The sequence below is a fragment of the Emydura macquarii genome, unplaced genomic scaffold (genome assembly GCF_026122565.2).
Source record: "Emydura macquarii macquarii isolate MOO-44397 ecotype Brisbane River unplaced genomic scaffold, CSIRO-AGI_Emac_v2 contig_3530, whole genome shotgun sequence".
In the NCBI taxonomy this organism is placed as follows: Eukaryota; Metazoa; Chordata; order Testudines; family Chelidae; genus Emydura; species Emydura macquarii.
The window spans coordinates 11,063,010-11,084,957 of NW_027133667.1; the positions used below are offsets into that span (position 1 = coordinate 11,063,010).

The following is a 21,948-nucleotide window of genomic DNA, read 5'->3' on the forward strand; positions in this document are numbered from 1 at the left end:
TGGTATGTAACCTATAGTTTAAATCAGCCTCTGTACCAGATGGCTGGAGGGTTGCTAACGTAACGCCGATTTTTATTTATTTATTTATTTATTTATTTTAAAGACTCTAGAGGTGATTCTGGTAATTACAGGCTGGTAAACCTAACTTCAGTATCAGGCAAATTGGTTGAAATCATGGTAAAGAACAGAATTTTCAGATTCTTAGGTGAACACAATATGTTGGAAGAGACAACACGGCTTTGGTGAAGCATGATTTCTCTTTACTAATCTATTAGGATTCTTTGAGGGGGTCAACAAACATGGACAAGAGTGATCCAGTGGATATAGTGTACTTTCACTTTCAGAAAGCCTTTGACAAGGTCCCTCACCAAAGGCTCTTTTGAAAATTAAGCAGTCATGGAATAAGGAGGAAGGTCCTCTCATGGATCAGTACCTGGTTAAAAGATAGTAAACAAAGGGTAGGAATAAATGATCCGTTTCACAATATAGAAAGGTAAATAGCGGGGTCCCTCAAGGATCTCTACTGAGACCAGTGCTGTTCAAGATGTTCATAAATGATCTTTGCCAGTGCGGTGACAAAGTTTTCAGACTATACAAAATTATGCAAGATAAGTCCAAAGCCGACTGCAAAGTTAAAAAGGGATCTCGTAAAACTGGGTGACTGGGCAACAAAATGGCAGATGAAATTCAATGTTGATAAATGCAAAGTAATGCACATTGGAAAACATACTCTCAACTATACATACAAAATAATGGGGTCTAAATTAGCTGTTACCACTTAAGAAAACGATTTTGAAGTCATTGTGGATAGTTCTCTGAAAAAGTCTGCCCAATGTGCATCGGCAGTCAAAAAAGCTAACAATGTTGGGAACCATTAGGAAAAGGATAGGTAAGACAGAAAATATCATTGCTACTGTATAAATCCGTAGTACATCCGTTGAACACTGCATGCAGTTCTGATCACCCCATCTCAAAAAAAAAAAAAAAAAAAAAATAGAACTGGAAAAAGTACAGAGAAGGACAACAAATATGATTAGGGTTGTGGAACAGCCTCTATATGAGCAGAGATTAAAAAGATTGGGACTGTTCATTTTAGAAAAGAGATGACTAATGGGGGATATGATAGAGAGAACCAGTGGTTACCCTACGAAGTTAATAGGCCACAGGTTTAAAACAAATTAAGTACTTCAAACAATGCACAGTCAACCTGTAGAACTTGTTACATAGGATATTGTGAAGGCCAAAAATGTAACTGGGTTCAAAAAAGAATTAGATAAATTCATGGATGATAGGTTCATCAATGGCTATTAGCCAGGATGGTTGAGGATGCAGCTCTGTGCTGTGGGTGTCCCTAAACCACTGACTGCCAGAAGCTGGGACTGGTTGACGGGATGGATCACTCAATAATTGGCCCATTCTGTTCTTTCCCTTTGAAGCATTTGGCACCAGTCACTGTCAGAAGACAGGATACTGAGCTAGGTGGACCATTGGTTTGACCCAGTATGGCCATTCTTATGTTCTTAAGGTGGCATGTAAATCCATACAATTTTGGGAACCATTGGTCTAAGGTTAACTTAGGGAGGAGAGCATGAAAGGCATTTCTGAAACCTTTCAAAATACGTAGTCCCCCAGTGCAGATCTTTCCACAGTAGACTATGTAGTGCAGTTCCCCACCCAAGATAAAGAGGCCAGAAGATTAGTCTTTCTTTATCAAGATTGATTTAACCCTTAGAATACTGAAGTGTTAAACAAGCAAATGTGTCCTCAGTTCCCAATCCCTTCTGTCCTTCTTTACAAGAGACCCATCCCTCTCCCGTGTGTTACTTTTCTGTTCTTCTCATCCTGGCTTCTCCCTCTTCTCTCCCCTTACAAGTATCCCAGCTGCAAACTGCTGTCTCCCTCCCTAGTTCTGTGAGCATTCACTCACAGCTGAATCACCTTCCGTCTACAGGCTCAGTAGGTTCTTCAACTTTTACCTGCTCTTATTAAAAATACTCCAAGTGAACAGTCAACTTCTAAAGGTTAACATACACTATGCAATGAGAAATTATGATAGGAGACATCTCACTAATAGAGAAAGAGGACATTGCCTGATTGGTTGTCTGATTAAAATCACACAGATCAAAACTCCATTAACCTATTATTACAGTTTAATGAGACTAACACTGCAAAATAATTTATACCTAATCCATGGACACCTGTTGATTGGTTGCTTGGGTTCTGGTTGACTTTTTGCATGCCAAGCTGCATAGAAATTTAGTGTAAATGAGCAGTAACATGATGAGATGTGCATTGGTGAAAGTGCACATTTTGTTGTGTACTGCAGCATGAAGTGCAGTCAAGTGTCTCTGCATATCCTGGAGATGTATTTATGGACTGAGTGCATATACTGTCAATTTTCTTGATTTGTAATTTTCTTCAAACTTTAATGTTCCATAAATTTGTTTTATAATCTGTCCAAGAAAATCTAATAGTATTTTAAAACAAATAAGAATGTAATAGTAAATAACAAAAGTGCTCTTTAAGTGTAACTTTAAAATTTTAGATATTAATACACAAAAGTTGTCAGTTTAAATTTTTGCGTTTGAAATGCCTCCCAATCTCTCTCTTCCCTGGGCCGCATTAGTCTGAGCCTGACTTCTGAGAGGCACACCATTGACACCCTTCCCAATCAGCAAAAGCTACTATAGTAGGTTTTCAGAAAGGAAACTGTTGCTAAGCAAGGTTGGTGACACACACTTCCCTTTTGTAATCCTAATCAAGACTCTGTTGAGGATGAGCGGGTTGCGGCAAGCAGCAGTGACTTACGTTCTTGAGCTTGTGGGCACGTCAGTGCAAAACTCAGGCTGTGCTAGCGCCAAAGGGACTCCTTTGAGCTTCCTGCCACCCAGGTGGAAGGAGTCTACTTGGCCTCCAGGTCTGAGGTGCTGCTATTCTTGTTAGGGCAGGTATGTGCCTAGAACCCCTGTGTGCATCTCGTAGGGTAGGGCTTTCGCTTTGTGCGTGTGGCTTTTGCATGGCACTGATCCTGAACGGGTGCTGGGGTGGGAGGAGGGTGAGGTGTGTCCTCTGCAGCAGATATAATAGTCAGGCTGCAGCCCAGGAAAGGCTAAGCCTGCTGCTGGGTTCAGATTGCACAAGAGGAGACTTTGGCCCTAACTGCATTAAGGTCCTAAAATCCTGCTCTGCCTATCTGGGCCCAGCCTCCTGCAGAGCCTTTGCTGGTTCTGCAGCCCAAGCTAACTGCTGTCAGGTCGTTAGCACCACCCAGCTCAAGCCCTGCTATGCCTGTGGCTCGTTAGGCGCAGCTGGGCTGTCTGGGCCTAACGGCTGCCATGAGTCTGAAGAGGCTGAATGCTGAGGAGCAGCCTTAGGGTGGCTTAAGCCAAGGGGGAGGCAGCTGTTGATGTCTCCTTGAAACCCCATCTGCCTGCTGCTATTCAGGAGAAAGAGCAGAGAATGGGAAGTGCCATATCAATAGACACCTGTGATGATCACAAAGTAATACTGATGTGTATCCATGGGCTGGAGAGGAAAATGAGGAGTAATTTCTTAAACATACATTAAAGATTTCAATTTTGTGGGCCTGATTCATCGCTGTTACTCCAGTTCTGCAGTGGCAAACGAAGAACCTTTTAGTAAAAAATGTTTGAATGAGGTATAGTAATTGAGTTGGGGGCAAGATTCTGTTTCCAAATGTGCTCATTTAAACATAATCACATAGGTTAAAAGCCTGTTCAGTCAGTGGAATTGCAGCTCTCAACCAACTCCTTTGTCATTGCTTCTATAACTGTTTAATAAAAAGGCCTGTTTTGTGAAGTCATGTGGGATAGTGTTTTATAGCCCCTACCAATTGTAATAAATTGTTGGGAAGACACAGAATGAATTGACAAGTTGGACCCCGTTTGAGTTCAGAACAGCAGTTTTAACTTGGAAAAAGGATGGGGACCCACAAAAGACCCTGTGGAAAGAGCATTCATAGAACCTGTTACACTTCATGAAAGTGAGGCTAGTGGGTGGGGGAGAGAGACTCTGCAGAGATGAGCTAAAGAAAATGTATGTTTTTATCTATGCCACAGGATGTCCCCTTTTTTCCCTTCTCTGCTAACTTTTTTTTGCTGCAAACCAGAGCTGCTAGCCAGAACAAACAGTATCACAACTGAAGCTGGTCAAAATATTCTCAACACACTTTACTTTTTTTGACAAATAAGCAGAAATTAAAAACTGGAATTTTTGGTAACATTTTTTAGTTTTTGGCTTTCAAAAATGGAACATTTTTACTGAACAGCTTCAGGAAGCAAAAAAAATTCAAAATTAAAGAATTTCATGTGGAAAATTTAGTTTTTTCACCCCAGTTCTAAACACAGCCGTGTTTAGGAGTTATTTGTATAATGTACACAGTGCTTAACTGATCTGTTCTTGCAAGATAAGGGATCAGAAAAAGGAAGTGACAGTAGATCATAATAAGTAGGTCGGGTTGCAGTAGCCAGGCACATGAGAAGCAGCTTACCAAAAACATTACACCTATTCATCCTCAGATGAGATGTAAATCCTGCAAACTTGGAACTCTTCCTATCCTGCTGCACTGCAGCCATTCTTTAGGAGATAGCAGGGAGCCCTTCCTAGCCTATTGCAGTTGCCTTCGGGTTCCCACAGAGTCCTGCTGGGAAACGTTGGCCCCCTATTAATTGAACAACTGAACTGTTATGGCTCTGTGCTGATGGACTAGTATCCAATTTTCCAGATTTGTGGTGTTTTCCATTGCACACAGCACAGTGACTTTTTTAAAGCATCAACAGCACAAATACAAAAATACAAAAAGGAATGTGGTTAATAAATAATCAGATATAAACATTAATTTATCAAGCCACTCACCCATGTCTTCGTTCTGTCAATGCAGCTAATCTCAAGTATAGCTCAGCAAAGCTTTTAAGATAAAGAGTTTATTTTTCCAGTGGTTGGGCACTCACCTGAGATGTGGGAGACCTGGATTCAGTTCCTCCTTCTGCATAATGTGGGGCATGGATTTGAACTTGGATCTCCTCCATTACAGGAGAGTACCCAGACTCTGGGCTTGGGGTAGTCTGGTGTGGGCTTTCTCAGTTTCTCCTCTTGAAGCCGTTCCACAGGGATTTGGACTTGGGTCTCCCACCTCCCAGGTGAGTGCTTTAACTGCTATGTTGTAGAGTCATTCTCACTACCTTTTTGGCCCAATGACCATCCATTGTCGTCATGAATAACTCAATGTCATTATAAACGACAATAGGATCCAAGTGCAAGTCCCTGCTCCAATGACTATTTAAATATTTATAAAAAGTGAAAGTCAACATGAAATTTTAGAGTCAAAATGAAACGGTTTTGTTTCAATGTTACCAAACATTTTTACTTAATTTTTTTCTTTTTGGTAACATAAAAACATTTTGATTTATTTTTAATCTAAATTTTTCTAATTTATTTGCCAAAAAAATTTTTTTTAAGTTTTCATTTTGACCTGGAACAATTTTTTTTCCTGATTTTTTTTCAAAATTGCCAGTGAACCTAAAAATCCATTATTTGCTCAGATGTAGCTTCAAACACCTCCATGCTGTCTCCCATGTTGCCTTTTTATGCATGGGAAGAATTCCCGATCAAAATTAATATAGCCTTCTGCCTTATCCTCTTTTAAATCCCTTTTTAAACTTATCTCTGTAATGTTGCCTATAAACATTACTGTCTGGTATTACTTAAAGTAGTGAGCTGTCTTCTGCTTTTATATTAAACTATTCCCTTTATTGTTTCCTCCTTCGAACCTCTACCTCCCATCAGTCTGTTGCTGTGGAAACTCTTACGGAAATATGTGGTACTGTGTCTTCTTTCTAAAGATGAGCAATCCTCCCAGAGAATATCCCAGCAGCCACCTCTCTCTATCATACAAGTAGGGATCCAGCTTTAGACACTTCTGATGGCCACTACTATGACAATGTGTCTTGTGAAGAGAGGTAGTATTTCAGATAAGTAGTTGCCAGGTGATTTAAGACTTTCTAAGTCAAAACCAACGCCTTATGTTCTACCTGGTACCTAGCAAGTAGCCAGTGTGGATCCAAAAGTGCTGGTATCATGCTCCTGGTAAGACAAGTGAGCTGCCAAATTCAGCTTCAGCTTCAGTTTCTGGATAGAGTTTAGATGGTGAAACATACACAGTAGTATGGTTTGTGAAATAGTGGAAGTTTGGGGGGGTAAAACGTGCAGCATGGTAAAAACTATTTGCACAAATTAGAGGTGACATAATTTGATAGTGATGACTATCACTGATATCATGTATGTGGTTGGGAGACATATTCAACATGCCTATATTTTTTATGCCATTAGGTTTTTGGCTGACTTTGTATGCAAATAATAAGTATCCAGTTTAGAGAAGTTCTGTAATTGAACAGCAGTAGTTGTGTATGGTCCTTCAATGAGAGAGAATAGTTAAGGACATGCTAACTTTCTTAACACAAGACAGTTTAAACTTCAAAACGTTTTGTTACTTAGCTGTACTTGTAGAATAAATAATAGCAACTAAATTGAAGTCTGTTATACAAGAAATTCAAGCAGGTCAAAGTCTGCTGTAGCCTGTCAGGTTTGCTTTAGTTACTGCCTCCCTCACTTTTATTGGTTGTAGTCTTCTGATTCAATTGTGATTTCTGCTGTGGGTGAAGGTTAAAATACTTCAGACTAAGTGCACTGGAATTGAGGATCCAGAAGTAAATAAGAGCAAACAATAAATAGGAGTAAAGGTAGGAGTCATGCTTGATCACTGAAGTGGTTTTTTCTTCCATGAACAGCCTCTTGGTGAAGCAGAACTGTCAAACTCCACAGTGTAACAGTAGCTACTGGAGTTTAGTGGATACTGACAACAGTCATGTGAGCAGATTATTAAGCTTTGCAAACTTGTCCCATGTCTAGTATCTGGGACAAGGAATAAAAACAAGTCTCTTACTAGCGCACCTGTGTATTGCACCTTTGTGGGTGGGTGTGTGTGGGTGGTTTTTTCTTCAGTTCCAGGTAATTGTCTGTCTTTAAGAGAACTGACAAATGACCTAAATAGCTCCCAATAGTTGGAATTAGTCTAACATAATTTGAAGAATGCCTGGATGCTGCTATTAAACCAAATCAGTCAATTTTTCTACCTTTCAGGCTGTTTTTCATCCCATATCATGACCCATACCTAGAGCCATGTTAGCTATAACTATGCACAATACTATGGGCCCCAAGAAACTGATGGCTTTATCCATACTTTGCAAACAGCTTGGAAGATGCTGAAAATGTAGATTACATTAAAAGTAAGGTGAAACTTTCACATGGTATCAGCATAACTGGGGGCATGTCATACAGCAGAATTCTTCCTCTAGTTGATTGGCAAGGATAAGTACATTGTGATTGTCTGTCTGCAGGAGATGTAAACCATCTGATAATATTAATGGAATCAGCTTTAGGATAAAAACCTTAACAGATTGGAAGACCAGTGATTGTTCTGTGAACGTAGGTTAGCACCTGGTCCAATGGATATACTTTCTACTCCCCTTCACATCAAGATGGCAAGCTTCCCTGCAAACCCTATTTATGTTACATATGATTGGGGACCTTAAACAACCTCCTTCTATTTTCTAGATTTTTAAATGCAGTATTAGAATGGTGGTAGTTATTGCAGTGTTTACTATGTGTTTATGTTGCAGTACTACTGTGAGGCCCCCACTGGCATTAATCTAGCATTGTGTGCACAAAAAAAAGATGGTCCTTTTCCCCCAAAATTCTTATGTTCTGAGAGCGTAGATAGAAGTTACAACACAACAAATTTCGTTTAGATTTAAAATCTGTGGTTGCACTTGGAATTGAAATTAGTTGCTCTGTCTACTTTGGAGAATTGAGGCAGTACCCTCTTTGATATTGATATTTGGGATGGGAGGGTGAAGGAGATACATGTTTGTGCAACTACAATATGTTAATGTAATAATCTGTTCAAGATTTTCCAAAACCAGGAATGAGCAACATCATATAAAAAGTCATCTTGGTTCTGTGATGTGTAGCTATTTATTTAAATGACCAAGCAATCAGACCAGAGCATTCCTGTTTACTAAAATTTTAGCCCCTTTCTTTACTGAGAATTATGTTTTTTTCCTCTTTGGTGTTGGGAGGGGATGTATGTAGTTGGGAGAGAGGGAACCTGTAGTAGCTAGTGATAATATGAGAAGCATGGTGCCAATTTTTTTGTGTCTCAGATCTGTGGTCCACAGCAGCTATTGGGGTCCAGCAAGGAGTAGTTAAATGTTTAGATGTCTAAGTTGGTAGAGTCCAGTCTAGAGTGCAGTAAAGGAGAAAAAAATCATTGGGATTTTCCTGGAGGTCTGGTAGAGATATGCTATTGTTCCCTTGGCAGAAATTTTCTCCCTGCTTCTTATTTCCCTCCTGGGCTTATAGTTCAGTTTTGTGGTCTGTGTTGGCCTTGCTTGTTTTTCAGTCAGGAAGTCATTCCCAGCCTCTGTGGCATACAAACTGTTCCTTTAGGGAGGCAGATGACCTAGCAGTATGTGTGGTCTGAGTATGTTTAGGTGCTGAAAGCATCTCAGCTTGTCTAGCAAATTACCTGGATTTTTGCCTGACGAGATACAACTTTTAATTTTTAAATGTGCCCAGCTATGTGTGAACAAAGACCTTTTGCCCAATAGTTTAAGAGGCCAATGTGGGGTAGGAAGAAAGGAACTCTACACTGGGAAGCAGGTCAGTTGAGGGGCTGGAGGAAAGTGGAATGGGGACCTGCTTTTGGTCCATGATCTAGTCAGAACTCAGTGGGAGCAGAGTTTTTTAAATCAAAATACCCATCGGTCTCTTGATGTTGCTGGATGAACAAACTGTTGCCAGTTCTGTATGAATATAAAAAAGCAAAGATTATTTTACACCATTCTTGGGATGCCAGTGGGGAATCTCTCCAAACGGCTTTGCCTAGAACATTTGGATTTGGGAGAAGAGTCTGATTAAATTTGCTCTGTGTTGTTCAGTTTTCAGAGTGCTAGTGTAGATTGAGAAACTAAGTTGCAGCACTTCCTCCTCCTGTATCAGCTGGCATCTCTGTCATGGTGAGTCAGCGGCTTTTTTTTAAGTAGTGTCTCTATGGGTGTTCCACTCCAGGGGTGCTTGCGCCCCCTGCACCTTTGATTGGAGATTTTTCATAGCGGTATCCATTTGGTCCATGCATGCACTCAGCCTCGTGCCCTGTGTCATTGCTATATAGCACTGCAAGAGCTAAGTGTACCCAGTTCCTTCACAACTGCACTGGCTTGAGACAGCCTTAGTTAGTTATCCGTGTTGTTTTGCCTCAGCTGTGTTCTCTTAGCTTTAGTAGTTTAGTGTATTATAGTAGTTAGTACTTAGTAATAGTTAGTTGTATTAGTTTCTTTAAAACCAAAAAAATATTATATAGCTTTTAGATAGTTTCCCTCCAATCTGGGGAGGCTCTTGCCCTTTTCAATAGTATGCCTGGTTCTCCTGAATTCAGGCATTGCCTGTTGTGCCAGGAGGTAATCCCAGGGAGCAACAGACACTTCTACTGTATCCGTTGACTTGGGCAATCATACATTTCCCAAAAGTGCAACTTCTGTCTGGCAATAAAATCTAAAGCCATAAAGAACAAGCAGATGAAACTTTGACTCCTTATGGGGAAAGGAGCTGCATCTGACCTTTGAACCAGGCCAGGACACCCCTCTCATGCCCTGCTCCCGATATGCCAGTCTCTGAGTAAGTCAGCTGTCTTTTCTGTCTCTGAGCCACACACGTTGAGGGCATATAAGAGGAAGACCCAAGATTCCTTTCATAAGTCTTCCAAAGACTGTGCCCCAAGTTCTCTATATAAGGAATCTATCTCGAAGAAGTTGAAGTCATCAGCTCCCCCAGATCCCATCAGTCTCCAACATGGTATCCCCAAGGCTGTTGATTCCTTGAGTACCGAGAGCACTGCTAAGCAAAGAGACCCTAAAATATCAGGTTCCAAGACACCATCGGAGTCAGGAGACCACAGCAGCAAAAAGAGATCTACCACAGTACCAAAAAAGACTACTCACGTTCTGTCCAGATTCCCCCCCATAGCATTCAAAACTTGTGGTACCATCAACTCCTTTACTACCATTGCTTCAGCTCAAGTCCTGAACAAGGTATAGACAACACTGTCACTACTGCAAGAGTTCCAGCTTTCTGAAGACCTCATGGTGTTCAAGACTCCTGATTCACCATTGCTTGGCTCTGATCTCCTATCGAGAACTTCCAGATCTCCAGACACCTATCCAGTACCGATGGTGTTATCTTAGGAAGAGACCTTTGAGGAACGGAGCTGACGAGGAAGGTTTTCCAACCACAACCATCTCTTCTTCATCCCTGGATGAAGCTGTTATGCCATTATTACCATCGCTGGCTGACAATTTTAAGCAGTTTCAGAATCTCATCAAGAGGGTCATGGATTCTTTACAGATCCCCCTCAAGGAGACTGAAGAACCACATCATAAGCTGCTCTACATCCTGCATACAACCTCCTCTGCCCTCATTGCCCTGCCAGTCGTCAAAGCACTGCTGGATCCTGCACAGCTCATCTGGCATACTCTAACCTCAATTCTTCCTACATGCCAGAGGGCAGACAAAAAAAAAATCACGTTCCCTTGAAGAGGTCAGAATGTTTTTCTCACCAATCTCCTAATTCTTTGATGGTTGAGGTAGTTAATGAATGTGGAAGGCAGCACCATGCTAAATCTACACCCTATGGTAAAAATCATAAGCATCTCAACCTCATTGGTAGAAAATCTTATTCTTCAGCTGCTTAGCAGTTTAGAATCACCAGCTACCAGGCCTTAATGGCGAAGTTCAACCACACAAATTATATCAAGCTGAACTCCTTTATTGAACATCTGCCCACACAACACAGAGTAGTTCCAGACAATTATTGCAGAAGGCCATTGTTGTTAGTCGCTGGCTGTGTGTGTGTTCTTTCAGTGTGGTGTCCCAGCTCTGCGCAGATAGTGGACACAGCAGTCCTCGATTGAACTGCCCAAGAAGACCACAGACTTGCTTTCAGTAGCAAAGAAACCCAGCCAGGTTTATTGCCGATGAAGCATGGCATTAGTGCCCTATATGTGCTACAAGTACACTTAATACATATATGCCTTTGACAATGGATGCGGCTCAGTGAATGGCAGGACTTGGTGGGACTTTCCATTCCTCCCTTGGCCGGACTAAGACACCCCCACTGAGAGTCCTCTTTTATACACTGATACAAATAAATTAAGTATTGCCCCTCTGATGTGGTTAGTTTACCACCCTTTACCTTGTACATGTTGGTTCAATCAAAACATCCCTATCCATCATACTGTCATCCTGACCTTATCTTTAGGAGGGGGTCAACATGTCCTTGTTATCTTTTGGGGGGTGGGTGTTTATGGTATATTTGCTATTGGGGCATTCAGGTACCACTCTTCTGGAATATGTTTGTGTGAGTATTCTGTGCCTAGCACTTCTTAGGAATGTGTGTGTTTTTGCAATCCCATCCCTGTTGCCAATTTCTGTGAACTTGTATACAGGCGTGTTTTATAACCGGGCCTGACTTCTGCTCACAGCCTGACTTTTGTTAACTTTGCCTTATATTAGCAGGGCTTGATTTTGTTTGGGCCTGAGGCCTTACACTAGGCTTTTATACCAGGCCTCATGTCTCAGGCTTGCTTGCTTTCTACTTCACTGGCCAGGACATCTCTCTAGGCTTCTCTCAACATTTCTGATGTTCATTCAGTTTCTAGGGCAGTAGTTATAAGGAGGACCTCCTGGCTTCAGCACTCAGGATTCCCAAAGGAGGTCCAGAATGCAATAGAAGATCTTCCTTTTGACGGCACTAAGTTGTTTGCTAATAACGTCGATGAATCTCTACAAAGGCCTCAGCAATCTTTTTCTGCCAGTTAAATGCTCTACTCCAGTTCAGGATGTCAATTTGGTTCTTAAATGCCTTATAAGACCGTTGTTTGAATTTATGTCAGTCTTTGCAGTCCTCCGCTTATTGCTGAAATATAATTGAAATATGTAAAACTGAGACTTGGGCTTCTATGCAATAATTTGCAGCTCTGCTTCCGATACTGTGTTCGACTTAGCTGTACTTTCTTCCATGCTGGACTAAAGCCCACTCCTCCTTAAAGGAGGATGCTACTCTATGCGGTAACTGTGGTTCTTGGAGATGTGTCCCCCTGTGATTGCTCCACTACTTGCCCTCCTTCCCCTCTGCTTCAGTTTCCTGTTATGGGACAGGCTTCACAGTAGAGAAGGAGCTGAAGACTGTTAACCCCTGCAGTGCTATATAACAGTGTCATGAGGCTGAGTAACACATGTGCAGGCCAAACGGACACTGCTATGAGAAATCTCCAATTGAAGGTGCATGGGGTGCAAGCGCACCTAGAGAGGAGCACTCATAGGGACACCCATTGCCAAGAACCACCGTTTCTGCACAGGGTGAGTAACCATTCCTTTTCCAGGAAGGTAATACTCCTGGCTGCTGATTCCAAACTCTCCTCCCAAGAACTTGCTTCTTGTGTGACTGTCCTCCTTTTGGGCCTACAGCTGTCAAGTGTTTCCCAGTGGGTACCAAACCAAGAAACGCAACACCCGTTGTGCTTCTAGGCAACACACATCTTATCTGCTGATCAGAAAACCAACACTTAAATAAAAGCAGATGGCTTTGCCTTTTGTGTAAATAACTTATCACCATTTATGCAAGGACTTTATTATGAAGTACAATTTACAATAATTACTGGTAATCTAAAATTGTCCAAGGACAGAATGATTTAATTTAATTTGGCTTTAACCAAAGGAAAGTAATTGGTTGTCATACTCTTTTTTGTATATTGAATGTTTATTTTAAAAACTCAAATTTTCATAATTGGTGACCAATTACTTTCTTTAAATTTTATTGATTAAAGGGTTTTTTTCAGGTAAAATAACATATCCTTATGTTTCCTTTAATTCTGTTAACACTTAAGTTTTTGTGATGATTTAATTTGTTTCAACATTTATGATGTTCTTTTACTTGTATTTCACTCAATTTGAACAGTTAAAAAAAAGATTAGCTGGCTTCACATTGGTTTACTCAATATGTAATCACTTTCTAACTCTCATTCAGTGGCAAAGTGCTGTAGAGTTTGGGTTGCAGATGCTACATGGGAATGTTTCAAACCAAGCAAACTGTTCTCATTTGAAGATATAAAAGTGCTGGGAAAATGTCCCTATTTGTGTTTACAGACAGTTTATTAAAACTAAAAGAATGTAAAAATCCAATTTAAGGATTTTCTAAACACAGAAGTTGCACCAATTTAACTTAATTGATGCAACCCTCTTGTGTGGGAATTCTTAATTTAGTATGAGTGCCATGACTCAGTATATCAGCTTTAGCTGACCGGCTGTAATGTTAGTGTGTTAAGAGCTTTGAAGATAAAGAGCCTATTTTTCCCATTAATACTAAACTTGAAATTAAGTGTGATCTCAGGATTCCTGTGGTCATGATATTCCTTTTACCGACTGGAGGGCACAGTTAATCAGAGTCTCTAGTGGTGCTGGTGTTTAGGCCTCAGTTCAGTAAAGCTGAAGATTAAATGCTTTTTTATTTCAGTGAAACTTTGGCACATGCAGAAGTACATGCAGAATCAAGGGCCTTAGTATTGGAACTTAGCAATGAGGCTGGAAGTCTGGTTCCCCACCCAGCAAATTGTTCGGAAACTAGAAGGAAGGGGTCCAGGTGGGGTGGGAACAATGATTGTTCCCATTCATGAGCTGCTGGTTTTGGATATAGGGGTGTGTTTCTTCTCTCCCTCCTCTCCTAATGGGTAACAGCTGGAGGCTCAGATTCTTTCTGAATTGGAGAGGGTGTTTCTTATCTTAATCCTAATTCTGTTTTAAGAAGATAGTAATATCAGTATAGGCACAGCCAATTTTGGTGAAAATTCTTTTGTTTTTCAAAAACTAAATGTTGGACCTAAGCTACTTGACAATGTCCCTTGTAAATGAAAGCATTCTTCACCAAGTTTATTTTAACTCTCAAATTCTTAAATAAGTCTCTTGTGTATCTCACATGAATATGAACAAGGGAGGGAAAGCAGGGGTGCGCGCACGCGCGCACACACACACCGCAATCAGCAGGGGCAGAGAACTCTGGAGCGGGAGATGATAGCTGGTCTGGACCCAGTGGGGCAGAACCACTCACCCTCTGCCTTTTTTTCTTTTCAGGCCATCTTAATTCTTCATAAAGTATAAAAGGGCAGTAACTCAATTTTTTTCCCCTTTGTAGTTCAGTTTTAAAAGTCGTTCTCGAGAGAATAAAAACAGATTCTCCTTTTCAGAGGACTGGTACTTACTAAAGATGCTAGAATGCTTTCTGTACCTTGGTTTTGAATAGCATCATAGAAATTAAAGGTGGAAAAGAACTATTAGCTCATCCAGTCCATCACAATGCAGGATTATTCCCTATAGTTTGCTGTCCGGTGATTTATCCAGTCTAGTTTTTAAAGTGACCTTATTTATTACTACTCTATTCTGTTCTAGCACTTAAAAACCTCAATTAGGGAAGAGGGCTTCATTGTACTAGGCACGATACGAACAAATACCACAGTGACAGGCTCTACCCAGGGAACTCACAGTGTAGGTCAAAATGATCTCAGAAGTTGCAGATGGCTGCCCGCATGACCAGCGTTGGACGGTAATAATTTGTAGCCATCATAGCAACCTCTTTTAAGAGACTATTACACAGTTTAACAAAACTGCATTTTAGGCAGCTTTTCTTGATATTCAACCTACATTTTCTTTTTAATTTCATCCCATCACTCTTAGTAATAGCGTCATCTGCCTAAATGCTCCATTGAAGTACTTGTACATAGTTTAAGTTGTAATTTAGCTAAGCTATATTCTACTGTTTCCTAGTAAGTCAGTTTTTCCAGGCCATATTTGTTGCTCTTCTCTGTGCTCCTCTGTCACCAGATCAGGGTGATAAATGAGAAAACAACTTCTATTCTCTCAATAACTTTTTTCTTTTCTCCACAGAATCTAAACTGCCTCGTAAGAAATAGTAAGTCAGTTTTTCTTCTTTCTGATATGTTCCCTCCCCACTTGTTTTAACTGAAGTCAGACGGTGGCACTCTGTTTAAGCCACTGAGAAGTGACAAAGCTAAGCATTATCTTGTTGACCAGTGTTGTCACACATCTCCCTGACTAATCCAAAACCAGCTCTTTTCAAAAGGAGAATTGGAGGTCAGGTCTCTTTTCAGGCCAGAGTTCTTGAAAAGAGCAAATCCATAATTTTTTAGCCTCTGTTCAAAACTGAGTCAATTAAGGACAATAAGAAGGATGATTTAAAAAAATGTATATATATTGGAAACAAAATAAAGCCTACCATTGGTGTAGGTCCATTACTAGATAAGGGTGTTAAAATTATCAATAATGATGCAGAAAAGGCAGAAGTGTTCAATAGCTGTGTTTCTGTGTTTGGAAAGAAGCTGAGTGATATATTTGGTCTTATAATGGAAAATGAAATATGTATTCCAACCATAAGTAGGAAGGATATTAACAACTTCCAAAGTTAAACATTTTTTAAATCTTCAGGACTGGCTAACATACACTATTAAATCATCTGATCTCTTGTATAACGCAGGCCACGGAATTTAATCCAGTTACTCCTTATTAAACTCATTTTTGTTTTACTAAAGTATATCTTCCAGAGAGAAATCCAGTCCTGATTTTAATATTTCATGATATGATTCCCTTGGTATTTTGTTCCAATAGTTAATCATACACACTGATAAAAAATTTGTGCCTTATTTCTCATTTGAATTTGTCTGGCTTCAGCTTCCAGACATTGATTCTATAGCAAAGAGCCCTTAAGTGCCCGGTGTTGTCTTCCTATGAAGGTACTTACATACCATAATCAAATCACTTCTTGATCTTCTTTTAGCTAAGCTAAACAGATAGAGCTCGCTGTAAGGCATTTGTCTTGCCCTCATCTCATTTTTGTGACTCTTCTCTGCACCCTCCCCAATTTGTAACACCCTTTCTTTTAAAAATGTGGACACCAGAACTAGCTGCAGTATTTCCATATTGATCTCACCAATGCCATGTACAGATGTAAAATCACCACCTGCCTACGCTTCCTTTGTTTATATGTCTGAGGATTGCATGAGCCCTTTTTGCTACAGCATCACATTGGGAGCTCTTGTTTGCCTACCATAACCCCATAATCCTTTTCAGAATCACTGCTTTTCAGAGTACAGTCCCCCATTCTGTAGGTATGATGTATGTTCTTTGTTATTAGATTATGACCTTGTGTTTGGCTATATTAAAACATATTTTGTTGAATCGGGTCCAGTTTACAATGTGATTCAGATCACTTTCTATGACTACCCTGACTGCTTCATTATTTACCTCTCTGCCAGTCTTTGTGTCATCCACAAATTTTATCAGCATTGTTTTTATATTTACTTCCTCAGATCATTGATAAAAATACTGAACAACTTTGGGCCCAGAACCGATTCCTGCAGAACTCTACTAGAAACACCCCCTTTCAGTGCTGGTTCCCCATTAACAATTGTTTTTTGAGATTGGTCAGTCAGCCACTACTTAATCCACTCAGTCTGTAGTTTGATACTGTTTAATGCTATTTTTAATCCGAATATTGTGCAGTAGAAAACTAGGTATTTTACATCTGTGTAGTTACCTTTTATTAATCCAGTTTGTAATCACATCATAAAATGAAACCAGGTTTGTTTGATGAGACTTTTTCCATAAAGCCATGTTGATTATATTCCCATAGAGAGACTAATTAATTTAGCAAAATATGAGAGCCAGTGGCTGAAAGCTGAAGCTGCCCATACTCAGACTAGAAATAAGGCAGATATTTTTTAACAATTAGGGTAATTAACCATTGGAACATATTACCTAGAGATACGGTGGATTCTCCATCAAGTTGAAGTTTTTAAATCAAGATTGGACTTTTCTAAAAGATAGAAACAAGCTCAAGAAGTATGGACTTGATGCAGGAATTCCTAAGCAAAATTCTATGGCCTGTTTTGATAAGGAGATCACATTAGATGATCATAATGTTACCTTTTTTGTCTTGAAAATCTATGAAGAAAATTTTTTTTCCCAGGAGAGACACATCAAGGTTATAATGTCCATAGTTCACATAGCATGGCTGGGTCTACCTACCCTCAGAACACAGCTTTTCACTGTAAGAACTATGAAAGAAAAGGTCAGTGAGCTTGTCAGCAGGATTTATATATTTTATAAATATACACTAAAGCAATGGTTTTCAACTGTGGTCCATGGGCCTCTGGGAGTTCTCAGACTATATCTAAGATTTCCAGAAGGGTCCACACCTCCATTTGAGAATTTTTAGGGGTTGCAAATGAAAAAAGATTGAAAACCACTGCACTAGAGGAAGTCATAATTGCATGTACCTGTGCAGGTCTTATGTCATCCAGCAGAGGGCTATGTTGCACATAAACATCTGCCATTAAGACATATTACCATAAGGAATGAAAATAAGCTTAAGAAACATCTTTGATTTGATTAACAGGTACCTGCATGGACCAGAGCTGGTTACAGGTTTCCACATGGACTCCCTCTGCTCCAAGCAATTTTGGTGTCCACCCTGACATTTTCTCTGACAAGGAGGGAAAACTGCTCCCTGTGCTGCGGATAGAGTGGGAGGTGGCTACTGATGGTAAGTGATCACTTAATATAGACATGGAAGGGAAGGTGCGTAGAGGGCTTATAGAATCTCTTAAAGATAGTAATGGGACTGAATGCATTTTGGACAACTTGCCTGTAGGGTCAAAGACATGAAGTGAGTAAATGTAGTTCAATTGTTTCCTCCCTCATTACTTAGCCTTCAACAGAGATCAAATGCTGCTGTTAGAATGGAAGGGCAGCACTTAATATGGAAAAAATAAGGCCCACTATTGGTGCTTAACTTTGCCAAGCTGAGGTTCCCAATTCAGTCAGGTGTCTGATAAGGACCTGCAGTCCAAAGCCCTAAACTGGGATCACTATAGTCTGGTTTTTCTTAAAATTATTAATCATGTTTATATTTCACAGATACTTTGAAAACCTCAATTACAGTATTGAGTGAGGTGTACTCCAAACTGATCCTGAATGTGCAGATAGATATTACATAAAACTAGGTTTAGAAATGTTCATAGACTCTGATGGCAAGAGGAACCAGCTGGAAAACATTCCATTTTCTAGAAGCTAAGAATTGTTTAAGGGTTGAAGGACTCATAATAGTAAAAAGACATGTCTACAAAACCAAAAGTTGGGGAAGACCTATTGGAAAGGAAAAGCAAGGGAAGTGTAGATGACCACATGGAATATAAACAAGGAATATAAAGCTATGAATAGTACAGGTTTGGAGTCCGTCCAGAGAGAGCAAGTATAAGTCACCTGTGTGCAGCTGTCTTGAATCCAGTGCAAGTTTCTTCCATTTGGGATAATCAAATCCAGTTCTTGTAACCCAGATTTCCTGCATGCACATGTGTGTTGGATCTCAGCAGATGCTCCATAGCTGGCACCTTGTGAAATTAATGCCAGTGCCAATAAGGGCTGGTGTGTGAGCACAATGCAGGTTTTGCCCTCCAGCTTTCTCCCTTCACTCTTCAAACATATTTGATTTTCACTGACTTTGGAAATCTCTCTTGTACACAGTAGTCAGCCACAATCCTAAACTGATCATTGCTGGAGTCAGGATGAAGAGTACTAGCTGTCTGCTGAGTCAGGTGGTGCACATGGGAGTTGTCGGAGTGCTAGTCTAAATGCAGTTTTTGTACCACTTGTAACTGTATAGAAACAGATATAGTTAGAAGGTTTTGTACCACTTTAGTTTGGATGCAGGTATAAAGATTTAAATGTGCTTATATTAGTATAACTTATTTCCATAAATGTACAGGAATAAGCTATTTCAATACAAACACCTTTTATAACTGTGTCTATACTAGAGAGTTGTACTGCTTTAACTATGCTTGTTTCTAAACTGATAGTTATAATGGCACAAAAACTGTGTAGACCAGCCCTGAGATGCAAGGCTGGAGGATGGAGTGGGCTGATTCTAGCACTGAGATACTCTCAGGTGAAGTAGAAGGGTTGGATTTATCTACTAAGGTTCTACTTTCCTCTGCCTGTTCATGCAGCACAAGTGCATTTTGCATTATGAGTAACATCTCAGCCTATGATATCATGACCCCACATTCACCTACTTGCAGCCAATCTTCTTAAGATGCTTCTCAAGAATCTTTTGTGCCAGTTCCCATTGCACTTCATTTAAATGTCACACAAAAACTCGTGCAGCACTTTGTGTTGCTTTTGTCATGTGAACGTGGCTGATAGCAAGGGACTTAGTAAATCTGCTTTATCAGATGGGATAAAGTGAATGGGAGTGGGCCTGGTACATGCTGGCAGTCTCCTGGGGAGGAGGACCTAAAATCTTTAGATTTGGAATTGCTAGTACAAAACTTTAACCTCTCCCCTTCACTATCCCTCCAGCAAGCATTCTGTATCTCCGGGGAGTGGAGCTGGCTGTGCTACAGGTGAACAATAATCAACAAATCTGTGCCCAGTTTGACTTTCAGAACAACCTGCCATTTCAGGTCCGTCCAAATGGAGGCCGGGTGAGTAAACAGGACTCTGACAAATGGTTTTCTAATCCACAGCTTTGTTTCCTCTTCACTCAGTCGAATAGCAATGCTGTCAGTGAATAGCACAGAATTCTTAAAACAGAAAGGATGGCATTGTGATTAAGGCAGTGGAGTTGAGACTCAGAAGGCCTGGATTCAATTTCCAGCTCTGCCCTGTTCCTCTGGGACCTTGGGCAAATCAGTTACTCTGTGCCTCAGTTCCCTATCTGTAAAATGGGGACAATGTCAATGCTCCCTTTGTCCAACCACTTCTGTCCTTTGGATTGTAACTGCCCTTGGGGGCAACTGGGACTATGTATTACTATGTGTTTATATAATGTCTAGCATGGCGGAGCTTTTGGATGCTACTGTTACACAAATCTTGGCAAGCATTGCTTCATATATGGTAGTCATGGCATTTATGGCATCATTTTAATTCACATTTCCCTTATGCCTCAAGTCCTCTTTTTAACCACATTCTGGAAGAAAGCACTGGGATAAGAGTGATCAAAGTCTTTCCCCACCCTCTGTTGTTCATTAAGGACCTTATCCTGTCACCCGCACAATAGGTGCCCCATCCGAAGGACTCAAGGCATAATCCAGTTAAGATACCCCACCCTTTCCCAATCCATAGGGCTTTGGGGGAAAGGCACCTACCCTTACCCAATTCACACTCTAGGGCTCACGATCACCGTTTTCTAGGCTGTAGGGCTCTGGGTGTAACTTGGTTAATTGAAGTACCCACCCTTCCCAATTCATAGGGCTTTGGACATAATTCTCTGTGGGTTTGCAGGATCTTTTACCAGTGAAGGAGCCTTACACAGTAATATCCTTATTCTCTATTTATTAACAATTACCAAAACAGAATAAACACACTAAGCATACAATGTTCACCACTCCCAATAAGGCAGGCAGATCTCATGGTAACCAATCAGGATTAGATCATCTGGGGACTCGAGCTTCTGCACAGTATGGCTGGCAGGGCGTTGTGGTCTCGCAGCTCTGATCTTCTTGAGATGTGTCCTGGAGTTATGTTCCAAAGAACTTCCTTTTGAACCTCAGTTTATATAGTTAAAACTGGGATCTTGCTTAGCTATACCTTAACCAATCATGTGAAACTACAAAACACCAATCCTAGTCCATTACAAAACAGTTTTTTAACCAATCATATCCCACCCCCTTAATTGATTTAAATATGGCACACTTAGTTATGCAGAGAGAGGCTGAGTACCTACAATTTCTACTGAGGACAATAGTATTTGCAGGCACCTCTCAGGATCAAGCCTAAGTATGCTGTGGAGAAAAACTCTGGCCTCCAGGAGAATAGTGACCTTCCCCAGAATTTTGACATCTTCTCTGATGTAAAGAGCATTGTGGATAATTGATGTGGAAGTAACAAATACCAAGGCAAAGCAATTAGTCAGCTATGCACTTACATAGCACTGCAGAATTTATTCTGGCTTGCACAGTTTCACTTGTACAACCTGTATTGGAAGGTATAAATACATTTTTTTTTTTTTTTTTTGGTCCTCATTTCCTCATTATTACTTAACCTCTCCTCAACCTGGAACATAACTGAAAGCTGTCCAGACAATTAAGTGATTTTTGGGTTGTGAATCCGCCATTTCAGCCTAGAGTTTTCATATAGTGACTTAGAACTCCACAAAAGTAATCTTACCCTTCCAATTCAAAACAAGAGAGATTCAGGCACATGGAGACAGGACCAGGGAGTTCTGCACAGGTTTAATGAGCTTGGAGTCCATTTCTCTCACTAGCTGTTGAAAAGGATGAAGTGTGGGGGAACAGAATAGTATCAGCTATTAATTTCAGTGTCTTGACAGATCAGTTGTCTGATAAAAACTCTCTCCTCATCCTCTTATTTCAGTGGAACTTCACTTTTAACCGCTTTGAGGTGGAGCCTGGCCAGACGTACCAAGTGACTGTCCATCATCTGCCCAAACTGGGCACCAGTGGTGACCACAACTGCAAATCCATGTCTTACACCGTGCCTGGTAGGGGATCCTCTGAGACCTTTTATTAAACCTTGAGATGGGAACATCAGTTTGCCAGTACTGAGACCGGGCTTGTTTCCAATCCAGACCAGATCAGTCAAACTGGAATACGACTCATGAACAAGCATAGTTAGGGAGCCAGGTTGCTGATACGATTGTAAGACCTGCTCTTCTCTCCTACTTCGGAAAAAATAAATGTTCAGTCCACCATTTCACAGTGCTACTGTGGTTCCTCCACAAAGTATGAA

The 21,948-nt window shown here is 40.5% G+C and overlaps 1 protein-coding gene across 2 annotated transcripts in view; it reads left to right on the top strand.

Annotated features, from left to right (window-relative positions):
* Window positions 1-21,948, top strand: part of IL17RA (interleukin 17 receptor A) — a 45,711-nt gene that overhangs the window by 4,610 nt on the left and 19,153 nt on the right. For both annotated transcript variants that reach the window (XM_067536269.1, XM_067536270.1), the window contains exons 2-5: window positions 15,070-15,094; window positions 17,597-17,743; window positions 19,558-19,682; window positions 21,574-21,700. In XM_067536269.1, coding sequence (XP_067392370.1) covers window positions 15,070-15,094; window positions 17,597-17,743; window positions 19,558-19,682; window positions 21,574-21,700 — 424 coding nt within the window. The remainder of the gene's footprint in view (window positions 1-15,069; window positions 15,095-17,596; window positions 17,744-19,557; window positions 19,683-21,573; window positions 21,701-21,948) is intronic.